The following is a 24,144-nucleotide window of genomic DNA, read 5'->3' on the forward strand; positions in this document are numbered from 1 at the left end:
GGATGCTTTGGGAAGCCCAGCACCTACCATGTGTGTGCAGTAGGAAGGGTGCTGTGGGTTGGAGCAGCAATAATCTGAAATGAGGGACAGAGGGCAGCAAATCCTCCAGGTGGGAGCTGAGAAGAACCTGTTGTGAACTGAAGTAGCCGAGCCAGTTCCTCCTGGGTCAGACTAGAAACCACAGTCCAAAACCACCTCATGACCTGGCAGGAAAGTATAGGGCTTTAGTCAACATGGTGTGCAGCCTAAGATCTGATTTCTAAGGAAGGACCAGGATACTGAAGATAGGCATATGCTCCTATTTACAGTACTATGAGGCATGGGTAACAACCCCTGCAAGAATTTACATTGCCACAGAGTCAGAGGGTAATCACCAATTGATTGTGTGGCTCCTTTCCTTGCATTTCCACCCACTACCCAGTGGTAGTCAAGGTACCCATCTTTAGGGACCTGAGCTCCTTTCTGCTGGGATAACCATCTGTTTTCCCACATGAACTATCTTTTTGCCAGTCAACTGTGAACTTCTTTGACTCTTCTACCTGTGTCTTCAAGTTGGTACCAACCCACCAGTGAAAGCTTAGCCCACTACCTTTTCTCTGAAATGCCAGGATCCACCAACCACTACAGCATGGGCTTTGAAGTCAGACACACTGATGTCTCCAGTCCCACACATCAGCAGCTGGACAGACAGGAGGACAAAGACACACTATTTAGTCAGTTACTTATTAACATGAGAATGCAGAATAAAACCAATGCCAGGAGAAAGACAGATGAGATCACAGTGCTAGAATGAACTGCAATAGGCCAATGATTCCTAACCAGTGTAGTATTAAAAATCTGCAGGGTTAAAAAACCTACCCAGCTTCTTAAACACACACACACACACACACAAACAACTCAGCAGAAAACAAAAGTGATTATTGTGCAAGCTGACCTGAGTTGGATCCCTAGAACCCACAGTGGAGGGGTGTGACAAATTCCTAGAAGTGTCCTCTGACCTCAGATGCATCATGGCACACAATAAGCTCTGTGGCATATGTGTGCCTGTATCACAGACTCAATTAAAGAGACAAACAGGTGAATACACTTGTATGCAACCTAGGTGTATTGCATCAGAATCTCTAAAGTTGGATTATAAGCTTATATAGCTGAAAAGGTTTCCTAGGTGTTACTGACGAGTGTGCCTCGTTAAGAGCTGCTAAGGATTCTTTGTAATTACAGAATGAGAGGAAAGAACTAAAAGAACTGAGTCTGTGTGCTAGTCAGCAGAGGACTGCCAAGGGGAAAGGCCCCTTTATGAGTGCCTCTCTCAGGTAGAGCCTCCTTTTGTGGGTTGAACTTTTACTACTTCCCTTAGCTCTGCTTTTAGTTGAACAGATAAACTAAAAGGTACACAGAGAAAGAGAGAGAACATTAACGACATCGAAGCCTTAAATATCTTGTTGATGTCCTAATTTGGCTCAAGAGCCAACATGTTACTTAGCAGACTGTGAGTATCCATCCAATAGCTGTAAGAAATGATACCTCTTAATAGAGAGAAGAAAGAGCACAACTTAAGCCTTGGAATCTTTCGTTTCTTGAAGACCATGCCAAGTCAATGAGTCACTAGGATGGGCCTAAGGAAGAGCCGTGGACGCAGCTCTTCTTCCCACTCCAGATGTGTTGTTTCCAGTGCTCGTGCTACAACACACTCCAGGGCCAGAGCACTAGCACTAGGTAAGAGGTCTCTTAGAAACCTTAGACTGAGAATTCATCGTTTGGATTTTATATCTCAAGGCACAGAAAGTGATCAAAATTAAAGAGTGCTCTGACTGTTCTCTGAACAGCTCAGCTAGCAGAGTAAGAATTACACATCACCTGACACTGGCACGAATGCTTTTCCTACAAATTTTAAAGTTCCTCTTTTTTTTGTTGTTTTGTCTTGTTTCTGTTTTTGAGACAGGGTTTCTCTATAACCCTGGCTGTCCTGAAACTCAGAGATCCAACTGCCTCTGCCTCCTGAATGCAGGAGGGATTTCTAACAGGAAACATTTTGAAGATGTGAATGCCTCAGGAAAGCTATGGCAAGTTAAAAGTCATAACTTTTACTGTACATATCATAAGTGAGGAGGAGCAAAGGAAAGACAAACTGACTCGTGTTGACTCAGCTAACCATAAAAATGGTATTTACCATCTCAGAGCTGTGGGCTGATACAAAATGAGAAATTACAGTAACTATAGATATGCAAGTACACACACATTCCCACACTCTGGTGCTATAGGCATGTAAACACACGGGACTATTTTGTGGGTGGTTTTCACTAGCATATAGCCCCTGAGGGACTTCTGTCTTCTTCGATGCAGTTTCTCTGGTTTCTCACACACAGTTCACACACACACCTCAACAAATACAATCTATCCACTTAAATATGAAGACTGTTTGTGATGCAAATACTCCTCGTTAGCCAATTAAGATCAATAAATCTTGACAGATAAATAACTACTACTCTTCATAACTACTTGCTGCTCTATGACTCTCAACATTTTAGTTTTTAAAAGATGAGGGAAGAGTTAATGAATAAAGAGTAGCCAAGTGAATCCAGGGCTGGAGAGAGGGCTCAGTGGTTAAAGCACTGCTGCTCTTCCAGAGGTCCTGGGTTCAGTTCCCGGCACTGACACAGCAGCTCACAACTGTCTAACTCAAGTTCCAGGGGATCCAACAGCCCTGTAGTGGCTTCTGCAGGCACCAGGCATACACGAGGAACACATTCAGGAAAAGATTCATATGTTAAAAACATTTTTTTTCAGTGAATCTAAGTCCTGTATAATAAAAGTCTTTCTGGCTATACAGTGAGACTGTCTCAATCCTCGCATTTCCCAGAAAGAAGAAGAAGAAGAAGAAAAAAAAAAAAAACAAAACAAAAGAACTTTCTTGCCACACCACTAACAGAAGGTGCAGCAAGCAGGAGCCCACAAGCCATGCCCTCAAGAACAGCAGTCTTGGGGCTGGTGCGATGGCTCAGAAGGTAAAAGCACTTGCTGCCAACCAAGCCTGACCACTTGTGCCAATCCAGAGACTCACGTGGTAGGAGAGAACTAAACACACACTTTCTGACCTCCATATACCTAGATGGCACTCGTGTGCCCTCCATACAAGAAAACGAGAAACAATACAAATGGGGTAAGTTCAAATCCTAAACACTTACCTCAAGCTCATTCTCATCAAAAATAGCCAAAAGATTCTCAGGAACCAACTCATTCAAGCCTGAAACAGAAGTATCCAAGTTAAAGCCACACTGCAACTATGGCCCCGCCATCTGAAGCACAAGGAGACGGGAGCCCACCTTTCAGGAAATGCTCCACCTCCTCCTTCACTTGACTGGCCAGTCGATACTGAGCCAGCAAGTTTAAATAGAAGATTTTGTTTGCATTGGTGACTGGGGTTTGAGCTCCACCTGTCATGAGTTCTACAATCTGAAACAGAAGGCAAAAGACAAGACAAGGAGAAGTTGTGGGTAAACTGTGAGCTGTGTCAGCCTGAAATGCTGTACAAGCAGTAACTGGACTCCCTCAAGTTTCTAATCTGTCAGTCTTTCTAACACTCTTGTTTTACTCTCTGTTACTGACCTTCCAGGCTCACAGCACTACTTCCACACTACTAGCTATGATTTCCAAAGCCGGCATTAAACAGGGTCCTCAGGCAGTGAACGGAGGTGATGCAACAGGAAGGTCTCCAATTAGCAATACTTTAATTCTTCTCCCTTAATTAAATCACTAGTAGCCTTTTCTCAAAGAAGCTCTTTCCTGTCTCTGAAATTCTAATGAGGAATTTTTTTCCTTTTTCCATACATTCCTCGACCTCCCAAGTACACAGATGGAAAGAACAATGGCTTGAGACATGGAGATTTGGTGCTGGAAACTCCAGACCTGATACTAAGTTGCTACAGAACTCCAGTCTGTTAACTGTGTGCTCCTCCTTTGTTCTGTGACTTGTCTATCTGCAAAGAAAAGCTAAGCAAGCTTCCTAAGTCACAAACAGAATTATAAACATACACACACACACACACACACACACACACACACACACACACACACAAAACAACTACCGAGGGGCATTTGAAGAAGTCCCGAAGTGTTAAATAATTACCCTGGAGAGTCTGTATGGAAACCAGAGTTGTCTCCATAACTGAATGAACACCTCCAATAGTTGTGAGATCAGATATTTTAAGGACCTGATAACATTTTAATTGCATTGATGTAAATAAATCTTAATACCATTTCTTAGGCTGTAGCTAGAAGTGCTTAGTCACAAAAAACACACCAAATTATAGCAGTAATGTCCATAATTATAGAAAAAGGTTCTACTGTCTTAATCTACTGAGAATCTTGCAGGCGAGCAGCCTGCTGCTTTCCCTATGGCTAAGAACTACAACACAAAGTTCTGTTCACTAGCTGCTTTGTTATGTCAGCTCAGGAAGCAATACAGACTTCACTGGTGCAAAGGCAGAAATCTGACAGTCCTAGCCTTTTCAACGGAGCATTTAGTTTTGTTCTCTTGAGATAGGGCCTTGGTATACAGACCAGGCTGGCCTCAAACTCACAAAGATCTGCCTGCCACTGCCTCCCAGTGTGGGGATCAAAGTACATCTTCACATTCGGCTGCCACATCTTTGCAGTCATTGTCACCTTCCTTTTAATTCCATATTGCAGTGGCAATATCAAAGCTAATAGGTTTAATTATACTCTATTATAATAGGTTTAATAATAATAGTTACTATGACTAGCTTTACTATTATCCTTTGATACTGCATAACTCTACAATGTAACAAAAACATATTTGTAACAAATATGTATCTGGCCAGTAATCTCAGCATTTAGGAGGCAGAGGCTGTGGATCCCTGTGAGTTCAAAGCCAGCCTGGTCAGTATACCAAATTCAAGGCCAGCCTGAGCTACACAGTGAGACCCTGTGTCAAAACCAAACCAAACCAAACCAAACCCAACGAGAACAACAAAAAAGGTTTTACTATGGACAGGCATTGTGTTAAACAAAGAATCGGACAACTACATCACAACTGCTAATCACTGACCACCCCCCCCCCCAAACCAGCTTAGGCAAGGATGCTTCATTAGCATGTTACTCAGTCCTCTGCAGAGTCTTTCCTTCCCTGGAGCAAATCCTACTGGTAGTGCCTTAGAGGGGTCCAGGCTGTAGGGACTTGCACCTCCTGGTCTCTCTCACCTTATCCAGTTGACCTGATCTGTTGTATTTCTCTTCGGCAAAGACCAGCTCCATCTCACTCATGTCATTGTTGAGGATGAAGCACACTTTGGATTTGTAGAATTCTGGGTCATCTGTTTCAAAGTACTGAGGAGACAGGAAGACATGGAGCACATGAACACTCTCTTTGCCATGAATGAAACTTTAACTGTTTGATGCCACTCACACCTTCATTCAACCTTAAATAATCAGCTCAGGAGGCTGGAGAGGCGGCTCAGAGTTTAAGAGCCTGAGCTGCTCTTCCAGAGGACCTGGGTTCTGTTCCCAGAACCCAACTGTAGGCTCGCAACCACCTGTAACTCCAGTTCCAGGGGACCGGATGCTTTCTTCTGACTCAGTGGGCACCAGAGATGTATCTGGTGCATGTACATACACACAGGCAAAACACATACATACAGAATAAAAATAAATCTTAAAAAATAAAGGGAAAAAAAGTACTTTAGAAAATCAGCTCATGTGGAAAGATCCCAAAGTTGATGGCTAGCCTGTCTTAGTGAAATGCACACCTAACAGGTTACCTTGTAATGCATACGGAGTCCTATGATTTGGGCCAGGAAAGACCGAGTGAAACGGGCCCGGACCAACTGCTTGTAGGCTCCTCCTAGAGAGGATTCATACAAACACTTGCCCACCAACCGCCCTGCAAACTCATACATCTTCAAGCGCAGGTGAGCCGGGCGATTAGGGTTAGGATGCACCTGTCAAAGAAAGAAAAGGCCTTTGACTAGTTTTCATCCATTCTAGTGAGTTCTGGAAAAAACCCCAATTCCTATGTATTGCAATTTGGACCTGGAATGTTTCCCAAAGGCATACATATTTAAAAGTTTTGGTTCCCAGCCCAAAGCGCCATCAGTAGGACTGAGGCTGCTGAGGTATGCGCTGGAAGAGAACTGCTTGGTCTCTCTCTGTCATCCTAGCCCTGTGGTGAATGATCTTGACATACTCTGCCACCATGATGTGCCTCACCCAAACCCAAAAGCAAGGAGGCCAACCAGCCACACAGTGAAGCCTCTAAAAGTCTGTGGTGAAGAAACATTTTCTCATTAGAAGCTGACTGTCAGGGGCATTTGTTACAGTAACAGAAAGCTGGCTCAGACCCATTGCTATGGGGATAACATTTCAGTTTAAGGATTACAGAGAAGACAACTGAGTGAGTTAAAGTGACTGGAGGACAGTGGCCACTGAAGACCTGAGATCAGTCTGTGGTCTTTAGCTGACTTGATGCCTGTCCCTAAAGGAGAACTCTTTTCAAACAGTCATGTACTCTACTCTACCCGAGACTCCTTTCTAGTCAAAGATCTAACACAGAAACCAACTGCGCCAAGCTTTCTTCTTTAAATAATAGCTTAATTATTATAAGTGAATAAAGTTACAATGTAATGCTCTTAGCCAAGTGCTCAACTATCTATTTTTTCCCATTCTACAGATGAAATAATGGAGCCAGATAAAAGGTAGGCAGCTTGATTACCAACAGCACATTAAGAGCAAGATTCAGGTTGTCTAGCCTCCAAGGTCAGCGGTGTGAACCTGTGTGTTCACTGTAGCTTTCCACCCCCCATGGGGAAGGCACGGACTCACTAGTGCTTGGTTGTTGTCACTGAACCGGGTGAAGAGCTGACTGGTGGTGTCAAACAGTGCTTTGCAGATTAGCTCAAACCATTCCCGGCGAGGCCCTCCCCAGTCCAAAGCTGAAAAGCATGATGAAAATTAAAACTGATGCTGGCTTACACCACCAGCTATTACTTTTCTTCCTTTAGTTACCACTTAACACTCTCCCATTCCACCTCTCTATTCCACTACCTGTTTCTTTGATGTATCTCACCTACATGGTGAACTGTTCTTGAAATCCCACTTCTTTCTGTAGATTCCAAGGTATTCTGATCACTAAGCTAACAAACACAGAAGGTCAGAGATCCAGGAAATGGACACTCAGCATCTGCAGTGGTTATTCTGTCCTTCTGGTGTGAACTGTGATCACTCACCCCCATGTCTCTGCTCTCTAAACACCACCACGCCATCCAGCCAGGCTTCTATCCTCACTCACAGAAGCTGGGTCTTTGAGGGAGCTCCAAGGGGCTAGTCTAAACTTTTTTTTTGAAGACTGGAACTAAGAAGGAGAATTAAAATGATAAATTGAAACTTCAAAACCCACCTTCTTCATCCTGGAAAACCACTTCAAAGTTCTTGCTCCAATCTGAGATGGAAAAGTTCCGAGTGGCCTTCAAAGACTAAAAAGCAGAGGGAGGAAGGAAGCTATTTGAACACTGGCTGGCCTCCCTCAGACTCTAAAGACAAGTCCTCATGAGCACCACCACTGCCCACTGAGCTAACCACTATGTGGAAGTGACAGATGCACACAAGTAAAACTCACTGATATTATCTTATCTTCAAACACACAGATCTCCAGGAAAAATTCAGTATTTAAAAAAATTGGGGACAACCACACCACAGACAACCCCAACTGACTCCATGCAACCCAAGTGGGCAGACCACACCCAAGATAACCCCTGCCTGGTGCCACACTCCTGAGATGACCCCAGACACCCAGAAGCCCTGTGTGCCAGTAAGATGAACAAGTAAGTGTTGGAGAAATGGACGAGAAGGAGATAGAGGATGTGGGCACAGTGAAGACAGGCGGAACTGAAGACTCCAGGAAGAGCCTCATGTGAGTAGCCAGCAATGCCACCTAAGGCCAGGTTAAGGTCCTGGCCTGTGCTGCCTCCGAGGGCCATGTCTGGGTCCATGGCCCTGCAGCAGAGTGGGTATGTTACCACCAAAGGTTAGGTAAACATTTCTTGTCTGGGCTGCCTCATAGAATCAAGATGATGTTCAAGGGCTATGCAGAACTGCCTGCAACTCTGAGGGCATGGTGGACGAGCTGCGTCCCCAACCTCTCCCAGGGAAGCATACAAGTGCTGGCCCTGGTTGTGGTGGAGGAAGGTGGAGAGGATGTTCCAGGTGAGCTAGCCCTGTGGACGTGAATGCGGGAGAGCTGGCCCTGGCCCTCTGACAGCAGCACTCAGGAAAACAGGCCCTGTACCTTGCCTTGGCAGCAAAGTAGAGCTGGCCTTACTGGCATGGGTGTGAGTAAACTAACCCTGAGGATGAGTGGGAAAACTGCCTCTACCCCTTGCCAGCCTCAGCATTGGGTGAGCTAGCTGGGGCACTGATAGAGAGCTGGCCCTGGTGTGGGTACAAGAATGGTACTGACCAGTTTAACTACCAACCAGGTCCATAACCAGGGCTTTGAGTTGGCCCACCCCAACATATACCCCATGTATGAACTGCTGGGGTGCATGAAGGGGGTCGAGTCCTATAGATCCAAAGCTGTAGGACCTCCATGACACAGAGAAACAACAGAATATCCAAGAGAAGTCCCAGTGAGGATCCAGTATTAATAGTGTAGCAAAGCCAAAGGCCTCAAATCATTGCAATGACTCACTGCAACGAACATTTGCAAGCATAGAAGTGTGGACAAAAGGGTGTACTGCAGGACACACTGTGACAGACTATAGCTTCCACAATGAGATTTTTTTCTTCTTCTTCTTTTTTTTTTTTGGACGGGGTGGGGCTAGGGGGAACTTCCAAGGGCAGAAGGCAACTACAAAGGGATGGGGAGGTGAATGGGACTGGGGTGGATGATATTTATAAAGAATCAATAAAAAGTTAAATGAAAAAATAATCTAAGCCATCCTGAGCTATACTGTGACAACTTCTCCCTGGAGAAACAACAAACAAAATCATCTAACCCAGATTTAAAACTGGAATTTGAAAGTTTTTATTTTTTTTTAAGAACTTCATTTTATTAATAAAAAAGCTCTTTCATAAAATGTTTTTTAAAAAAGGATTCAAGTAGTGAGCCGTAAACACAAAAGTCGAGGAGTCTTGGTTTCAGAGCAAGGCTGCATAGTGAGCCAGGCCACACGAGGTGTGTGCCTAAGAAAGGGGTTTCCAGTCATACCTACCAGACCAACCATCACGCACTTTCTGGACAGGCACGGTACTGGCTGGTTTTGTGTCAACCTGACACAAGCTGGAGTTATCACAGAGAAAGGAGCCTCAGTTGGGGAAATGCCTCCATGAGATCCAGCTGTAAGGCATTTTCTCAACTAGTGATCAAGGGGGAGGGCCCAGCCCATTGTGGGTGGTGCCATTCCTGAGCTGGTAGACCTGGGTTCTATAAGAAAGCAAGCTGAGCAAGCCAGGGGAAGCAAGCCAGTAAGTGACATCCCTCCATGGCCTCTGCATCAGCTTCTGCTCCCTGACCTGCTTGGGTTCCAGTTCTGACTTCCTCTGGTGATGAACAGCGATATGGAAGTGTAAGCTGAATAAACCTTTTTCTCCCCAACTTGCTTCTTGGTCATAATATTGTGTGCAGGAATAGAAACCCTGACCAAGACAAATTGGTACCAGCATAGTGGGGTATTCCTGTGACAACCTGACCATGTTTTGGGGAGTACTGTGGAAGGACTTTGGAACTTTGAGCTAGAAGAGCAATTGGTATATTAAGAACTCTGGGATGTTCAGTGGGAGCTTGGAAGATAATGTTGAGAACAGTGCAGAAGATGGAGGCCTGGCTTGTGAAAGTTCAGAGGGAAGATTAAAGACTCTTTGATTGGGGCTGTTGCTGTTTGTGAAGATTCTGTGGTTTTGGTTAGCTGGGGCTGAAAAACCAGCTGTGATTAACAAGATACCAGAGCTACTAAAGCAAAACCTTTGCATTACTGGGACTATTGATGCTGGTCAGCTGGAGCTAAGAAATTAGTGGCAATTAAGAGACCAACATCATTGAGGTAAAATCTGGGAACTGTTTTCTGAGAGCACAAAGAGGCTGTGTTCCAGAGATAGCCAAGGTTGTACCTTGTGCTGTGGCTGGACTTGGTAATGTGTAAGAGTCACCCAGGTGGTACTGGTTTTGAATGAATAAAGGGGTCATGGAGAGCAGCTGAGGCTAGGCACTGTGAGAGGCCATGGAAGGCCATTGGTGAAGGTACATCCTCAGTGGCAGTTAGTGCCCCAGGACTGACAGTAGTGTTTTGGAGATGCCAGTAACATGAGATGACCACCAAGAATAGCAGCAGCAGTGAAGAACTGGCATCTGGAACCTAGAAGAGGTGTGTACTTCAAAGGGCAGAGCTGTAGAAGTGACCCAAGCCCTTGGAGGAGCCCAAAAGTTCATAAGTGGATTCCCAGACACTAGATGGTTAGAGATTAATTTGCTTTGATTGTGACTGTGCCCTGATATCTTTCCCTCTTGAAGGAAGAAGAGGAGCCCACAGTTTAGAGACTTTGAATTGAAAAAAGACTTTGATTTTTTTTTTTTTTAAAGACTGAGTATTTTAAAGGTATTACAATTTTAAAATGTAAGAATCGGTAAAGACTGTGGGACTCTTAAGGTTATCTAGATCTTGGGGATGAACAAGAAAGTATGGATTGAAGCTTAATATTGATTTGTGTGTCAAGTTGACAAGGGGTCAATTGTACTGGCTGGTTTTGTGTCAATTTGACACGAGCTGGAGTTATCACAGAGAAAGGAGCCTCAGTTGGGGAAATGCCTCCATGAGATCCAGCTATAAGGCATTTTCTCAACTAGTTAGTGATCAAGGGGGGAGGGCCCAGCCATTGTGGGTAGTGCCATCCCTGGGCTGGTAGACCTGGGTTCTTTAAGAAAGCAGGCTGAGCAAGCCAGGGGAAGCAAGCCAGTAAGTAACATCCCTCCATGGCCTCTGCATCAGCTCCTGCTTCCTGATCTGCTTAAGTTCCAGTCCTGACTTCCTCTGGTGATGAACAGCGATATGGAAGTGTAAGCTGAATAAACCTTTTTTCTCCCCAACTTGCTTCTTGGTCATGATGTTTGTGCAGGAATAGAAACTCTAAGACAGGCACCAAGCCTTCTCACTCTGGGGGAATGTTAGGCCCATACAAGTGTCTGTGGTGGGGCAGTCATCAGGTGTTCCACTTCTATCAGACCAGAGTAACAAGAATTACTTCCTTCTAATCCAGCAGAAGCCTCTACCCCAGGGGTGTACTATCAGACTGTTTCTCAACCACGACTTCCACTCCCTACACTGTAGACTTTCCAGGAACTAATCAGCACAGACCAGAGAGCTGATGGCTGTCAGTCTCCCCCACATTGGATGGCTCTAACCCTGTGGCCCCAATCCAGTATAATAAAGTATATACAATGAGAAGAACAAATAAATATTTTAAACAAATATGCTTAAAGGCAGAAATTTACATTTCATTGAAAGAAAGGACCCACAGCAGGATATAGCCAAATACTGAAGAGCTCCTTAGGAGAAATTGCATTTGAAGATTTTACATACCGATTCCAACAAGGCATGTCTGCTGACCTTCAGGGTGACTTTGGAGTGAGGTCTCTTCATATGTACCTGCCGAAGTTCTCTCTGGAAAAAGTTCACCTTGTCTTGAAAGGTTTCAGAGCCTCCTGAGAAGCAGCAAGGTTCATCATGACTTACTCTCAGACATGCAATGGAAACCACTCAACAGATCCACACTCTTGTGGTTCACCACCTTCCCCACCCTTACCGATGTTCTTGTGCAAGGAACGGATGAAAGTGGCTGCTAGAATGTTCCTTTCCTTGCAGCTAAGCTCTACAGGAGGTTGAATGCCATCATCCACTACCAGCGTGAGAAGCTTATGAACAGGGTCAGGGCCAAGGTATGAAAACTAGTAGAGAAAATGTAGAAGAAAGTGGTTAATTCAACCCATAAATCCCTTCATTCCAACAAAGCCTTTCACATGCCTACTCTGGTACACAACAAAAACAAGGTCATCTGGTTTTTCCAAATACATACCTGCCAGGAGTACATATCTCCTTTACCTTATCCATTCATTTAGTTCGTGTGTAAGTACATGGGCCATACATGGAGGTCAGAGGACAGTCTGTGAGCATTGGCCCTCTTCTTTGACCATATGGGTCTGGAAGATTGAACTTGCTCACCAGGCTTAGCTGGCATGTTTAGCTGCTGAGCCATCTCATCAGCCCTATGTCAGTGTTCTACAATTCAGCTTTCTGTTTGTCTCTCTTTTTTTTTTTTTTTAGTGTATGTGCCTGGGCTGTGTATAGTCTTCAGGAGTTGGTTCTGCCTTGCTGGATAAATCTCCAGGATGCTTGGTCCTTAAGCTGCCAAACGATTCTCCTGTTTGTGCTTCCCAACCTGCACTGTGAGTGCTGGGATTATGTGCCATCACATTTGCCTTTTACGTGGGTCCTGGGGACCAACTCAAGGGGTCGGGTTTGGTTGACAAGTGTTTTACCCACTGAGCCATCTTGTTGGTCCCTTTTCAAGTTGTCACTACCTTCATTCGAGTCAGAGAAAGTGCCTGTAAGTAAGGCCTGTAGGCAACACTGCGTTTTCACTCTGAAGTCTAAGAAGGGAATACAAGTGAGGACATATAAAACTGCAACTATTGTTCCAAACTCCCTGAAGAAACAACATACCCAGCTAAAAGCTTAGATTCAGGCCCAGAGCAATTAAAAACAACAAAACCGAAAAAAACAAATTCTTTAATATTTGAGAACATTCCTTCTCATAGGCGCTCCAGCACACAGCAGACCATGTATGGGAACAGAAACTGACATTGGTGGTGCTGAAGACAAAAGGCACTGGTAACACATTCTAAATTGCTTTGATACATACTGGTAAAGTCTCGGTACCACACTTCTTGTTAAGAGTTATATGTTCATGGCCTTTAATGAGAGGAGATAACTTTTTCTTTGGAAATAAATCTGTGCATAGAGAACTTCCAGAAATACTGAAGGCCCTCAAGAATAAAAGAAGACTAACACCCCAGAGCCCAGTCTGTTCAGCATGAGGTTTGACTTACTTTTGTTCCAGGGCATACTCGGAAGGTATAGAGGCGCCAGGGGATAATTTTCAGGTAGAATTCCTTCACTGAGAATTGCTGGGGCCAACACAGAAAATGAAGTGAGTGATAAAGCAGAGTGTCCAGTCTGGGTATTACAACAAACACCAAAGCCTCATCTACATTCTTCATAACAAGAGGATAATTTAGTCAGTACTAAAACACGTATGTCCATGGATGGCAAAGTTCAACCCCCACCTCACACCACCATTTCCCAGGTGCATGCCATCCCAGTGGTCCAGTCTGACACTCACTGTGCAACACCTGCAATTAGGTCTTCACTTTATGGGCACAAAAAATTTCATCTCAGAACAGCCAGTACCCTCTGCCTTGCCTGCTGCAGCTCAGTGACTCCCTAAGCCCACACAGGAACAAACCACGGCCATCCCTACCTCTCCCTATCTACCTGATGTCGCTGGTTTGGTTTGAGACAGGGTTTTACTCCCTAGCCCAGGCTATATTGGGACTCACCAGGCAGCCCAGGCTGTCCTTGATGTCACAGTGACCTTGTTTCAGCTTCCTGAGAGCTGAGATTATAGGTGTGAGCCACCATGCCTGGCTCTTTCTTCTGAATGGTACTAAGGCATGGATGGGGAGACAGGAAGAAGGCACATGTATACACGTGCAGAGAGGGCTGGAGAGAAGCACAGTGGGACTTCACACACAAGTCATCTGAACACCTTTCATGACAAGAAAGGCTCTTCCTTGCCATTTATAAGAGAATATAATGCAAAATCTTTTAAAATCTGTTATGTAAATGTTGTCATATACCGTTTCTTTTTTCCAGTGCATAGACTGTCCCTCAGATGTTATAGGCATGTTCTGACTTGAACTACTTCTCCAGCCCCCCCATTTTCCCCATGACTTAAAGACCAATGTTCTTTAAAGGAGACTTCCAACAACACTAGAAACACTTTGCCAATTTCAATAATGAACTCAGTGCTGCTCCTCTGCAGTTTTTCACCCCACTCATTACCTCACTGCCATCCCTTCTACTCCACACAAAGACTAGATTTGTAAATAAGTACATATTTACATTAAGTTAGAAAGCACAAGGGTCTCTGAGTTCAAGGCCAGCCTGCTCAACAGAGCAAGTTCCAGGACAGCTGGGGCTGCACAGAGAAACCTTTGTCTCAAACAAAAAAATAGAGAGAGGGAATTTGAAGCCAGTCTTGATTATGAGATGGAGAGATGTAATAGTCTCACTTTTGTGAGGACTAGATAAACACAGCCAAAGACTCTAACAAGGCCCCTTTAAGTTCGGAGCTTGGGAAGTTCACCTTCCTGTGTCTTTGCCAAAACTTCCTCATTACAGTCTTAAAGCCTGGTAGTGACAACCATTTAATGTGGCTTCACAGAATGAAAGATCAAACTGTTTCCATACAGCAGAAGGGCCAACAGGGATGTTTATCCTCACACAAAACAAGCCACTGCAGCAGCAGAGGTGGGAAGCTCCTGCACCATACTAGGAAGCGTCTCTTACTGTCACAGAAACGCTACATGGAGATGCCCCTGCCCTACTAACACCCAGACTGTCACTTTAGAGTTTCTATTACTAAATGCTGCCCACACTTAGACTTGGGAGCAGGAGTTGGGGGGTGTTAAGGCAAGATTAGAGATTCCAACCTTTGGTGACACATAGCAGTACACCTTCTTCGGTTTCTTCACCTTCTCAGGGGTGTGACACTCTGAGGGTGAGTCTTCATCGTCCTCCTCAATAGCAGTGGAGGGCCGGCGTTGAGAAGAGCTCATGTGCATGGGAGGAAGATGCCATGGTGTGCTGGTACAGTTGTTAGCATTGTAAAGGTAAGCCTCAAAGTAAATGCTCACTCCTGAGGTGGACACATTGCGTTCAACGATATTCTTCTCATTCTCTGAAATATAAGGAGTAAGGTTTGAAATAGGAATTAGGGGAGGGCAAAGTGACCCCACTGATGGTTATTTAATGGACCATAAGGCAGTTAGGTAAATATGGCTCAATTATCAAATGTTTGTGGGTTGGAGTCAAAGAATAGAAATACAAAGAGGAAATGGCTAGGAAAAGACCAAATCACAGTTTTCAACTTACCACTAAGGACAATAATGTCAAATTCGCCATTATTGATGGGTTGGTTCTGATATGAAATGCAGGCATGAAAACAACCTCGGGAATGTAGGGTGAGCCGCAAGAACACTTGGCAAGTCTGCCTGTTGGATGTCACTGACTTCTCAAATGAGACCTCATTATTCTCTTCTTCTTGAGGACCAAGCTACAGGAGGCAAAGTGTAACACCACACATATCACTTCCTGCTTAAGAAAGAGAGCTTCCCCCATGGCTCCTTTAATCTATGCCTCCCACTTTCTAAAAGGACAGGCACTACCAGAAAAAGAAGGCTCAGAGTCAGGGAGAAGAGGTGGTAGTGAAGACACCAGGAGAGCATGACTGTTCTGAACAGGGAAGACAGAGGGCGGCACTCACCTCATGAATGGCTAGGCTGTAGCTGTGCTCATCTCTCAGGGACATGGAATTGTTGGTTGGGTTGTCATACTCATCTCGGGGCACTATCTGCAGAGTATGTGGCTGCCCACACGTCAACACAAGAGTGGAAAAATGGCACACAATTTTGGTTTTAGAAGGAACCACCATTCCTGAAACAAGACAATGAAGACAAGAAAAAACAAACTCACAGAAATGAACTATGAGGACTTAGTTTTCGTTGTTACTTTGGGAAGTATTGTTTTTGTTATTTTTAACCACGTTCTGTGCCAAGGAAATGAAGAAAGAACTGAGAAGCACAAATGCAATGCTGCAGTCCCTCAGGAAGCCTTGGGGGCAGACCTTTACAGTGAGTGCTAAACCACAATGGTGATTTAATCCCAGCATGAGGGAGGCAGAGGCAGGTGGATCTCTGTGAGTTCAAGGCCAGCCCATTCTACTGGTCTATGTGGTGAATTCCAGGTCAATCACTGATATATAGAATGACCCTATCTCAAAAAAACAAAAACAAAACAACAACAAATGCCCCCCCCCCCCAAAAAAAAAGTGCAAGGAACTGGTGCAATCACTTAACAGTGAGGTGCTGTGGAAGCATGGTGAGCCAAGTCTGACCCACCCGGCTGATTTTTGACAAAGGTGCAAAAGGTCTATCCAAGAAGGAAAGACAACTCTCTCAACACATGGTCCTTAGATACCAGAGAACTTCAAGGAAAAAAAAGTATCAAAGAACCTTGTCCCAAGTGTCACATATAAAAATCAACTAAAAATAGAGCATGGCTTTGACATAAAATGTGAAACATTAAAACTTTAGGGAAAAAAAGTCATTAGAATCTGGAATTAACCAAAGACCTTTGACATCAAAAGCATGATCATGAAAGGAAAATATACACATATATGTGAACTTTTTCAATATTCAAAAGGGTTTTACACCATAGAAGATCCTAAGAGGACTAAAACAAAAGCCAGATTTTAACTGGTGGACAAGAGACGAGCGTACAGCATTTATATAAAGAGGCTCTCAAAACACAACAGTGGAAACCCAAAAATTTCTATTAAAAATATGTAAACATCATAAAAAAAAACATTTTACCAAAGATGATAACATGGCTGTTAAATGAGTTCATGAAAAGATGTCTATCATCCCTAATCGTTTGGGAGATGCAAGTTAAATCCTCGCTCAGCAGAATGTCCAAAATAAAAAGATGACAAGATCACAGTGGCGAGGATGTGAAGAAATAGGGCCCAAACACCACAGTTACGCTGGAAAACTAAAAACGCAACTATCAAATGTCTTGGCAAACATCTTCTCATAAAAATAACAACAACAACAAAAACTGTACATGAATGTTAATGGTAGCTTTGTTGACAATCAGGATGCCCTTTCATGGGTGAATAGTTAATATTCATACCATTGAATGGTACCCACAAAACAGACCAAGCACTCATATACCTGACAACACAGATTTCCTGAAAATTCAGTCCGTTTTGAGAAGTTACATCAAACACTCTTCAAATGACTTAGTGTGGAACTGTGGTTGAGAGCTTTGGTTTTAGACAGGGGCTGTGTATCCCTGGTTGGCCAAGAAAGATCTTGAACTTCTGATCCCCCTGCCCCTACCTCCAGAGTGCTGGAATTACAGATCCCTGTAAGAAATGGGGAAAAGATTCCTGACTTCCCAGGGTGTCAAAAGCAGGCCTGTGGGAAGAATGAGGACCGTAGCTACAGAAGGAGAAAGCTGTACAGGTCAGAAATGTTTTGTGTCCTTTAAAAAAACCTTTAATTTTACTCTTGTTTTATTTGTATGTGTGCTGTGCCTGCATGCATATGTGTGCACTACATACACACCTGGTGCTCATGGAGGCCAGAAGAGGTTGTTGGGTCCCCTGGAACTAGAGTTACAAGATGGTTGTGAGCCACAATCTGGGTGCCAGGAATTGAACCTGGGTCTTCAGTCGGCTCTGAACTGCTGAGTCATTTCTCAAGCCCCATGTAACTTAACTGCATTAATGTCAGAAACATGGCTGTGATGCTGCACTTTATCACCATTATGCTACAATCTGAAAGCTGTCCACTGGGGAGCTAGGTAAGAGCATCCCCTATCTCTTATGCATGAGAATATAACTCTCAATGCAAGAAGTTTAATTTCAAACAGAGATGGCACATAACGATACAGATGGTGCTCCATTGGTGGCAAGAATGTGGCCAATCAGGTGGACAGTCTCTGAAGGGTTCAGGCAAAGGAGACTGACAGATGCAGACAGCGTGTTCAGTTTCTTTTGCTCTAGAGAAAGAGCACTGGGGACCAGTCAAACAAAGAACAAGTTCAATCATTAGGACAACATCCTATTATTTCTGTAGATACCAAACTAGCCAGTATCTAATGACATCTTCAGAACATGCCAGAAAGGTACAAGCAGATAGGACTCCCAAACACTAAACACTGATACTGCAGAACCAAGAGTCAAGAGTCAGAAATGACAGTTTAGACCTCAATAGCATTTGTTGTCTGGCACAAAGGCAGGACTCATGGACAGATGTACTTCGGTATGAACTAAAATACAGACAGTACCAGTGGATTTGGGCCAACGTGCTTTTACTTGAAAAGGTCTTTAAAAAAAAAAATCAGAAAAATGTATCTCCTTTCTATTCTAGTATCCTAGGCCCTTCCGAACCCATCAGACTGACTACTCAGCAGTTCTATTCCTGGAGAAATGCAAACACATGCCCACAAAAAGACTCACACACAGATGCCAGAAAGACCACAAAAGTAATATTACTTCTCTTATTTGGAAAGAAAGCATTGGCTTTGAGCCTGCTGACCTGAGTGCGGTCCCCAGAACCCACATGATGAAGGAAAGGGTTGACTTCACATGTCATCCTTCCACCTCCACATGCACACAGTGGCCTGCATATGCCCCGCCCTCGATAAATAAGTGAATTAATGAATCCTGGGTTGGTACATTGATAGAGAACCTGTACACAAAGGTTTATAGTAGTTGAGAAGTCACATGTAAAGAAACAGCCTAGATGTTCACAGCTTACAAAAACACAAACAACACATGGCATGTTACTTGGCAAGTAAAAGGAATGAAGGAGGAAACATGATACAGCACAGATGGACCTGGGAAGTGCCTCGCTAAGTTAAACCACAGTCAAAATGGCCTCATGGTTTATGGTTACACTGATAGAACTGTCCAGAGAAGGTGTTTTAGTCAGGGTTTCTATTCTTGCACAAAATATCATGACCAAGAAGCAAGTTGGGGAGGAAAGGGTTTATTCAGCTTACACTTCCATATCGCTGTTCATCACCAGAGGAAGTCAGAACTGGAACTCAAGCAGGTCAGGAAGCAGGAGTTGATGCAGAGGCCATGGAGGGATGTCACTTACTGGTTTGCATCCCCTGGCTTGCTCAGCCTGCTTTCTTATAGAACCCAGGTCTACAAGCTCAGGGATGGCACTACCCACAATGGGCTGGGCCCTCCCCCCTTGATCACTAAGTTGAGAAATGCTTCACAGCTGGATCTCATGGAGGCATTTCCCCAACTGAGGCTCCTTTCTCTGTGATAACTCCAGCTTGTGTCAAGTTGACACAAACCCAGCCAGTACAGAAGGCAACTAAATAGCCTCTGTAGTTGGGGATTTGGCAAACAAAGCTGCTAATGGATCTGGGGTTTCTTGGTACCATAATGAAAATCCTCTAAAATGGACTGTGGTGATACCTGCTGAGCAATGGATTTTAAAACAATTATATTTTAAATTGATGAAGTCTGTGGCAGGTGAGCAAAATCTCAATCTAAGTGTTATTTTTGAAAGGAAGAACTGGGAGTCCCATTCAGAGGCAGAGCCCATACTTAGCATGAGGCCTTGGATCCCACCACACCCTACCAGAAAAAAAAGCACAAAGACTCGGTGGAGTAAAGGGAGAACCAAGGAATAAACCAAGAACCTACCAGGCTGAAAAATTTTGTAGTAGGGACTATAGGCCACATTTAATCCACCAAGCTTCACGGTAATCTCATAGCGCCCAGCCTTGCGCACAGTGAAGGCCACCTTTACCACATTAGAATTTGGCTCCTGGAGGACTTCCTGGGTCACTGGAATTTCCACTGCTAGTTCAACGTGAGAGATGTGAACTCGCAGTCCCACGGGCCGATGTGCCGGGAAAGGCTGTCCATTCTTATAGAACAACTGCAATGGAGAGGAGTGGGTACCCATTAGTGAAGAAAAGGGAAAGGACCACTTCCCATGTGACTAGAGCACGGGGCAGAGGAAGCAGCCCCCCAAGGTCACAATGGTAAACCCCAGTGCCCACCTGCTCCTTTCAGTTCTGGTCTTAGGAACACAGCAAGAGGGAAGTTTATACACACAACAAAAAACCCACTAAATCATGGACAAGTTCTTTGTCTATGCAGAGGACAGGGCAGCAGAAACTACAAAGTCAAGGAGATGCCAAGAACGCTTGGGGTCTCTGAACAGTAAATGTCGCCTCCTCAGTGTCCCCAGCACTATTCTAGTGTCAGTGCCAACCCAGATGTGGAGGCAGATGTGGAGGCAGATGGCCAGCAGCACAGCATTGAGCATTGGCACTGAGGGGAAGGGAAGCACCAGGCAATGATTGACAGATTCTGGCTCATACATCAAACTTAATGCTACCTAGTGGAGAGTTCTGCATGGGTTGTAAAGTTCCTTTATAAAATGTTCTCTTTTAAAAGAGAGAGAGAGAGAGAGAGAGAGAGAGAGAGAGAGAGAGAGAGAGTGTGTGTGTGCATGCGAGGCTTTGTGGACCACACACAGCTGTCCTAACTATGCAGATGAAAAAGCAGCCCAAAGACAAGTGTGGCTGGGTTTCAACTAAAAAGCAGCTATAATGCCAGACAGTCACTGTGGCCCACACCTTTAATCCCAGAATTTGGGAGTCAGAGGCAGGTGGACCTCTGTGGGTAAGGCTAGCCTGGTCTACATAGTGAGTTATGGGACAGCCAGAGCTACATAGAGAAATCCTGTCTCAGAAACAACAATGAAGGAGGAGTGGCATTTACAGAAATGGAAGGTGGGCTAGCTTGGGCTTTCTGGCTATATTTACTATCCTGATCTACAATACCTCCTCCCACCTTTCCTTCTACCCTTTCTTTCTTGCCCTGCTCTCTTTTTTAGATAAGGTCACACAATATAACCCTGGCCCTGGAAATCAGTATGTAGACTAGGCTGACCTAGAACTAAGAGACCTGCCTGTTTCTGCTTCCTAAGTGTTGGGATTAAAGATTTGGGGTTTTTTGTTTTGTTTTGTTTGTTTGTTTTGAGCCAGAGTCCCATACAACTTAGAATGGGCTTTTAGATCCCAATGTACACAGGATGACCTTGAACTCCTGACCAGGAAGAGTTCTGCCTCCCAAGTGCTGGCATCACACCAGGGCATCCAACCAGCCTCAACACTTTTTTTCTTATTTGAAAAAAATAACATTAGGCTTTACACTTCCTCAAAGCTATGTACCCAGTAAACCAAAGGGCAGGAAAATTCAAGGTTCTCCAGATATTAACAATTCCCAAGGTCCTGGGAGGAACTGAAAACAAGGGAAAATGTTAACATTCCAGCCTGCACCACCAAGAAAGCACTGGTCTCTGGAAAACAAATGACTCAGAAACCATGATGGGTATGGAGACAGAAACATTCCCTTACATGCACTCGGAAGGCCATGCTGTGGCCCACCTCATAGGGGTCCTTCCAATCCCATGACACTTTGCAGGACCGGGGATCCAGGTAATTTCCCCGCACGTAGTCATAAATAGTCCGGTCCCCTCGGCGCTCACGGTCTTCATTCTGAAGGAAGCTGACTACACGTGCGGCAAGCTCAAAGAGGAACTTAATTGTGAAGAAAAATGCAACCACAGACACTATGATTCCACCTACATGAAAGAGAAACACAGAAACCACCTGCCAGTTACACATTACAGCTGCTACAGAATAGACTGTCCAGTTCACAAAGCTGGAAGGAAGGAAGGAAGGAAGGAAGGAAAGAAGGAAGGGAGGGAGGGAGGGAGGAAGGAAGGAAGGGAGGAAGGAAGGAAGGAAACACTGTAACAAGTAGAGAGAAGCCTCTAGACCTCAAGTGGGTAACTAATCTCAGGGCAACCCCACACTGCTGTTTTCTTTAAATGAAGTTATGCTGGGACATCGCCTCGCCAGTCCTAAACAAACCGTCTATAGCAGCATACCACCCAGGCAGAGCGGAGTGTGTGGAAGGAGACCACATGTTGGCCAAAACAGGAATGTATGTGCTCTCTTGCCTTTTACCCTGGTCTCTATCATGAAGCCCAGGCACGGCTCCTTCCCCAGTCCTGCTGTGCTGCCCTCACAGAATGGTCAACACAGTGTGCTCTTGCTTCTTTCCACTTGGAAGCCTTTTGTTTTCTCATCCACTTAGCAAAAGCCTTCCACAAGCCCCATTAGTTAGGTGTTCCTTCTCTTGGACCCTCTCAATCTTCTGTATCTACCAACTTCTTCCCTACCTCCCCTTCACATTGTGAACTCCTTACAGGCAGATTTTTGCCTTGACTTGGACTTTACAGTAAACAGTGTCTGCCACAGACTATAATTACTCAATAAATATTTCCCAAATGAAGGAACTCTGCCAACTGTGTGAGGGTACGTTCTGGCACAAGTCGGGGTATTTCTAGCTCCATTTTCAAGGAGAAGGTGAGATAAGGAGGCAAATGGGAACTTGACAACATTAACCAAAAGATAAAAAAATTCGACCACATACCAATAACGTAAAACATCAGGTCTCTTCAACACCAACAGACAGCCAAAGATCACAGCTGCAACTGCAAAAGAAAGTCTGTTCAGTGTCTTCCAACTCTCCTTAAAGCCACCTCAGGAGATAAAATAGAGCACATGTCAAAAGCTTACCAGCTCTAGTCTAGTGCCTTAACATCCCTGTTCTCTCTGCCAAGCTTGATAGGAGCCCTATGCCATGTGTCACACAAATAAAGCAAGACTGTGGCATTCTGCCTAAAGGTTTAAGATCTACTGACTGCTCTTAGAACGCCATAAGCAGCCACTTGCTTTAGTACTAAATACATATGAAATGATACAGCTTAAGACGCTGGGCTCCCTCTTCCATGAAGAATGCTACTAACGAGCACAAGGAAAGAGTGTTTCCCTCATGCTATCTGCCCTCTGAAAGCAAGCCAGCTAAGCAGAAAACACAGCTATATAAATTGAAGGTATTTTCTACAAGTAAATATGGTCATCATGCTAGCATTGTATAACAAAATGAACTCTGGGTCATCCCAATAATAAGCAGAGCATACAAAGGAGAAGTCATTCATGACATTACCAGATCAGACAAACTGATGGGCCCTAAGGAAGATGACTTCAACAGAAATATGAGTCAAGGGAAAAAAGGAACCTTCCATCCTAAGTGGTATCCACTAAGACCAGAGTCTGAAGGGAAATTTTCACTGTTACTCAGCTTGTTTCCCCACAGTGGATGTCAGCACCCAGAACTCAGAGACAAAACATCTAGAGATTTCTAGACTCCGACCTTGGAGAGCACAAAGCAATTTGAAAAGGGAAAAGGGGAACAGGCACCTGTGTGCTTTTTATATCTAGTTGTGCTTCAAGTTTTTAAGAGAGAGAGCGAACGAGAGATGTCACATGGCTTGAGGCAAGGACAGGAAAAGGCCAATCTGTCTCTGACAACTACAACCTTTTCCCCACCATAAGGCAGGAGGCAAATAGCAAAGCCAGAAGCAGAAAATGAGGGCCAGGGCTATAACTAAGCGTACGACCTCTGTGGGTGTGACAATTTTCACTGCTGTAACAAGTTAAGATTTAGTATTTTCATCTTAGCATGACTTTGGCATAACTCACCAGAGCAATGACAGCTCTAAACTCAGGGCCTGTAATAAATAGTAAAATATTGAAGCAAGGCAGAAAGGCACCTTGATCCTGGAGTTAGACTCAAAGGTTCAAATTCTGAGCCTGGCCAAGCCATCTAATTTCTCTATTCAGTGCCAGTTTTATTCTCTGTCAAATGGGGATGATACTCACGTGTATCTCATTTAGGTGTTATTAGGATTTAATGAGCTGACATGTTAGCCTAGAGCCACATCAGGGACAGTGAGTTCTTAGTCTTCCTGATGCTTACCTACAGAACCAGCATCATAACTCCTTTGCTTCAGAGCTGACAGAAAAGTCAGGGAACCTCTACTGACCCCAACGCTCTCCAGGAAGAAATGTATTAACAATAACAAAGAACATGATTTTTCACTGGATCAACAAATCTTACCCTTCAAGGGAATTCTTTGCACTATTCTAATGTAATGAGTGAAAAATCTTTATAAGAAGTTAAGAGCAAGCCATCCAACAAATACTAAGTGCTTAATGTGTCAGGTACTGAGGGAAGAGCACAGAGCACAACATCCGCTCACAACACCAGCACTAGTCACCTTTGCTTTCTTGAACCCTCCATCATTATTTTTACCTATTAGGTTGTTTCTTCACCAAATTATTA

The 24,144-nt window shown here is 44.3% G+C and overlaps 1 protein-coding gene across 3 annotated transcripts in view; it reads right to left on the reverse strand.

Moving 5' to 3' along the window:
• Positions 1–24,144, reverse strand: part of AREL1 (apoptosis resistant E3 ubiquitin protein ligase 1) — a 63,401-nt gene that overhangs the window by 15,318 nt on the left and 23,939 nt on the right. Inside the window, exons 3-19 of one of the 3 annotated variants that reach the window (XM_080914456.1) lie at positions 22,390–22,450; positions 21,336–21,532; positions 19,579–19,816; positions 15,610–15,779; positions 15,219–15,399; positions 14,777–15,024; positions 13,112–13,189; positions 11,809–11,950; positions 11,586–11,707; positions 7,412–7,487; positions 6,838–6,947; positions 5,778–5,957; positions 5,221–5,346; positions 3,324–3,453; positions 3,186–3,244; positions 590–679; positions 28–203 (exon numbers count right to left, since the gene is read on the reverse strand). In XM_080914456.1, coding sequence (XP_080770582.1) covers positions 28–203; positions 590–679; positions 3,186–3,244; positions 3,324–3,453; positions 5,221–5,346; positions 5,778–5,957; positions 6,838–6,947; positions 7,412–7,487; positions 11,586–11,707; positions 11,809–11,950; positions 13,112–13,189; positions 14,777–15,024; positions 15,219–15,399; positions 15,610–15,779; positions 19,579–19,816; positions 21,336–21,532; positions 22,390–22,405 — 2,339 coding nt within the window. In that variant the 5' untranslated portion in view covers positions 22,406–22,450. Of the gene's footprint in view, positions 1–27; positions 204–589; positions 680–3,185; positions 3,245–3,323; positions 3,454–5,220; positions 5,347–5,777; positions 5,958–6,837; positions 6,948–7,411; positions 7,488–11,585; positions 11,708–11,808; positions 11,951–13,111; positions 13,190–14,776; positions 15,025–15,218; positions 15,400–15,609; positions 15,780–19,578; positions 19,817–21,305; positions 21,533–22,389; positions 22,451–24,144 lie in introns of all 3 variants that reach the window. The other 2 variants (XM_080914455.1, XM_080914457.1) reach the window with 2 other exon arrangements.

The sequence above is a fragment of the Micromys minutus genome, assembly GCF_963924665.1.
Source record: "Micromys minutus genome assembly, chromosome: 1".
Lineage (NCBI taxonomy): Eukaryota > Metazoa > Chordata > Mammalia > Rodentia > Muridae > Micromys > Micromys minutus.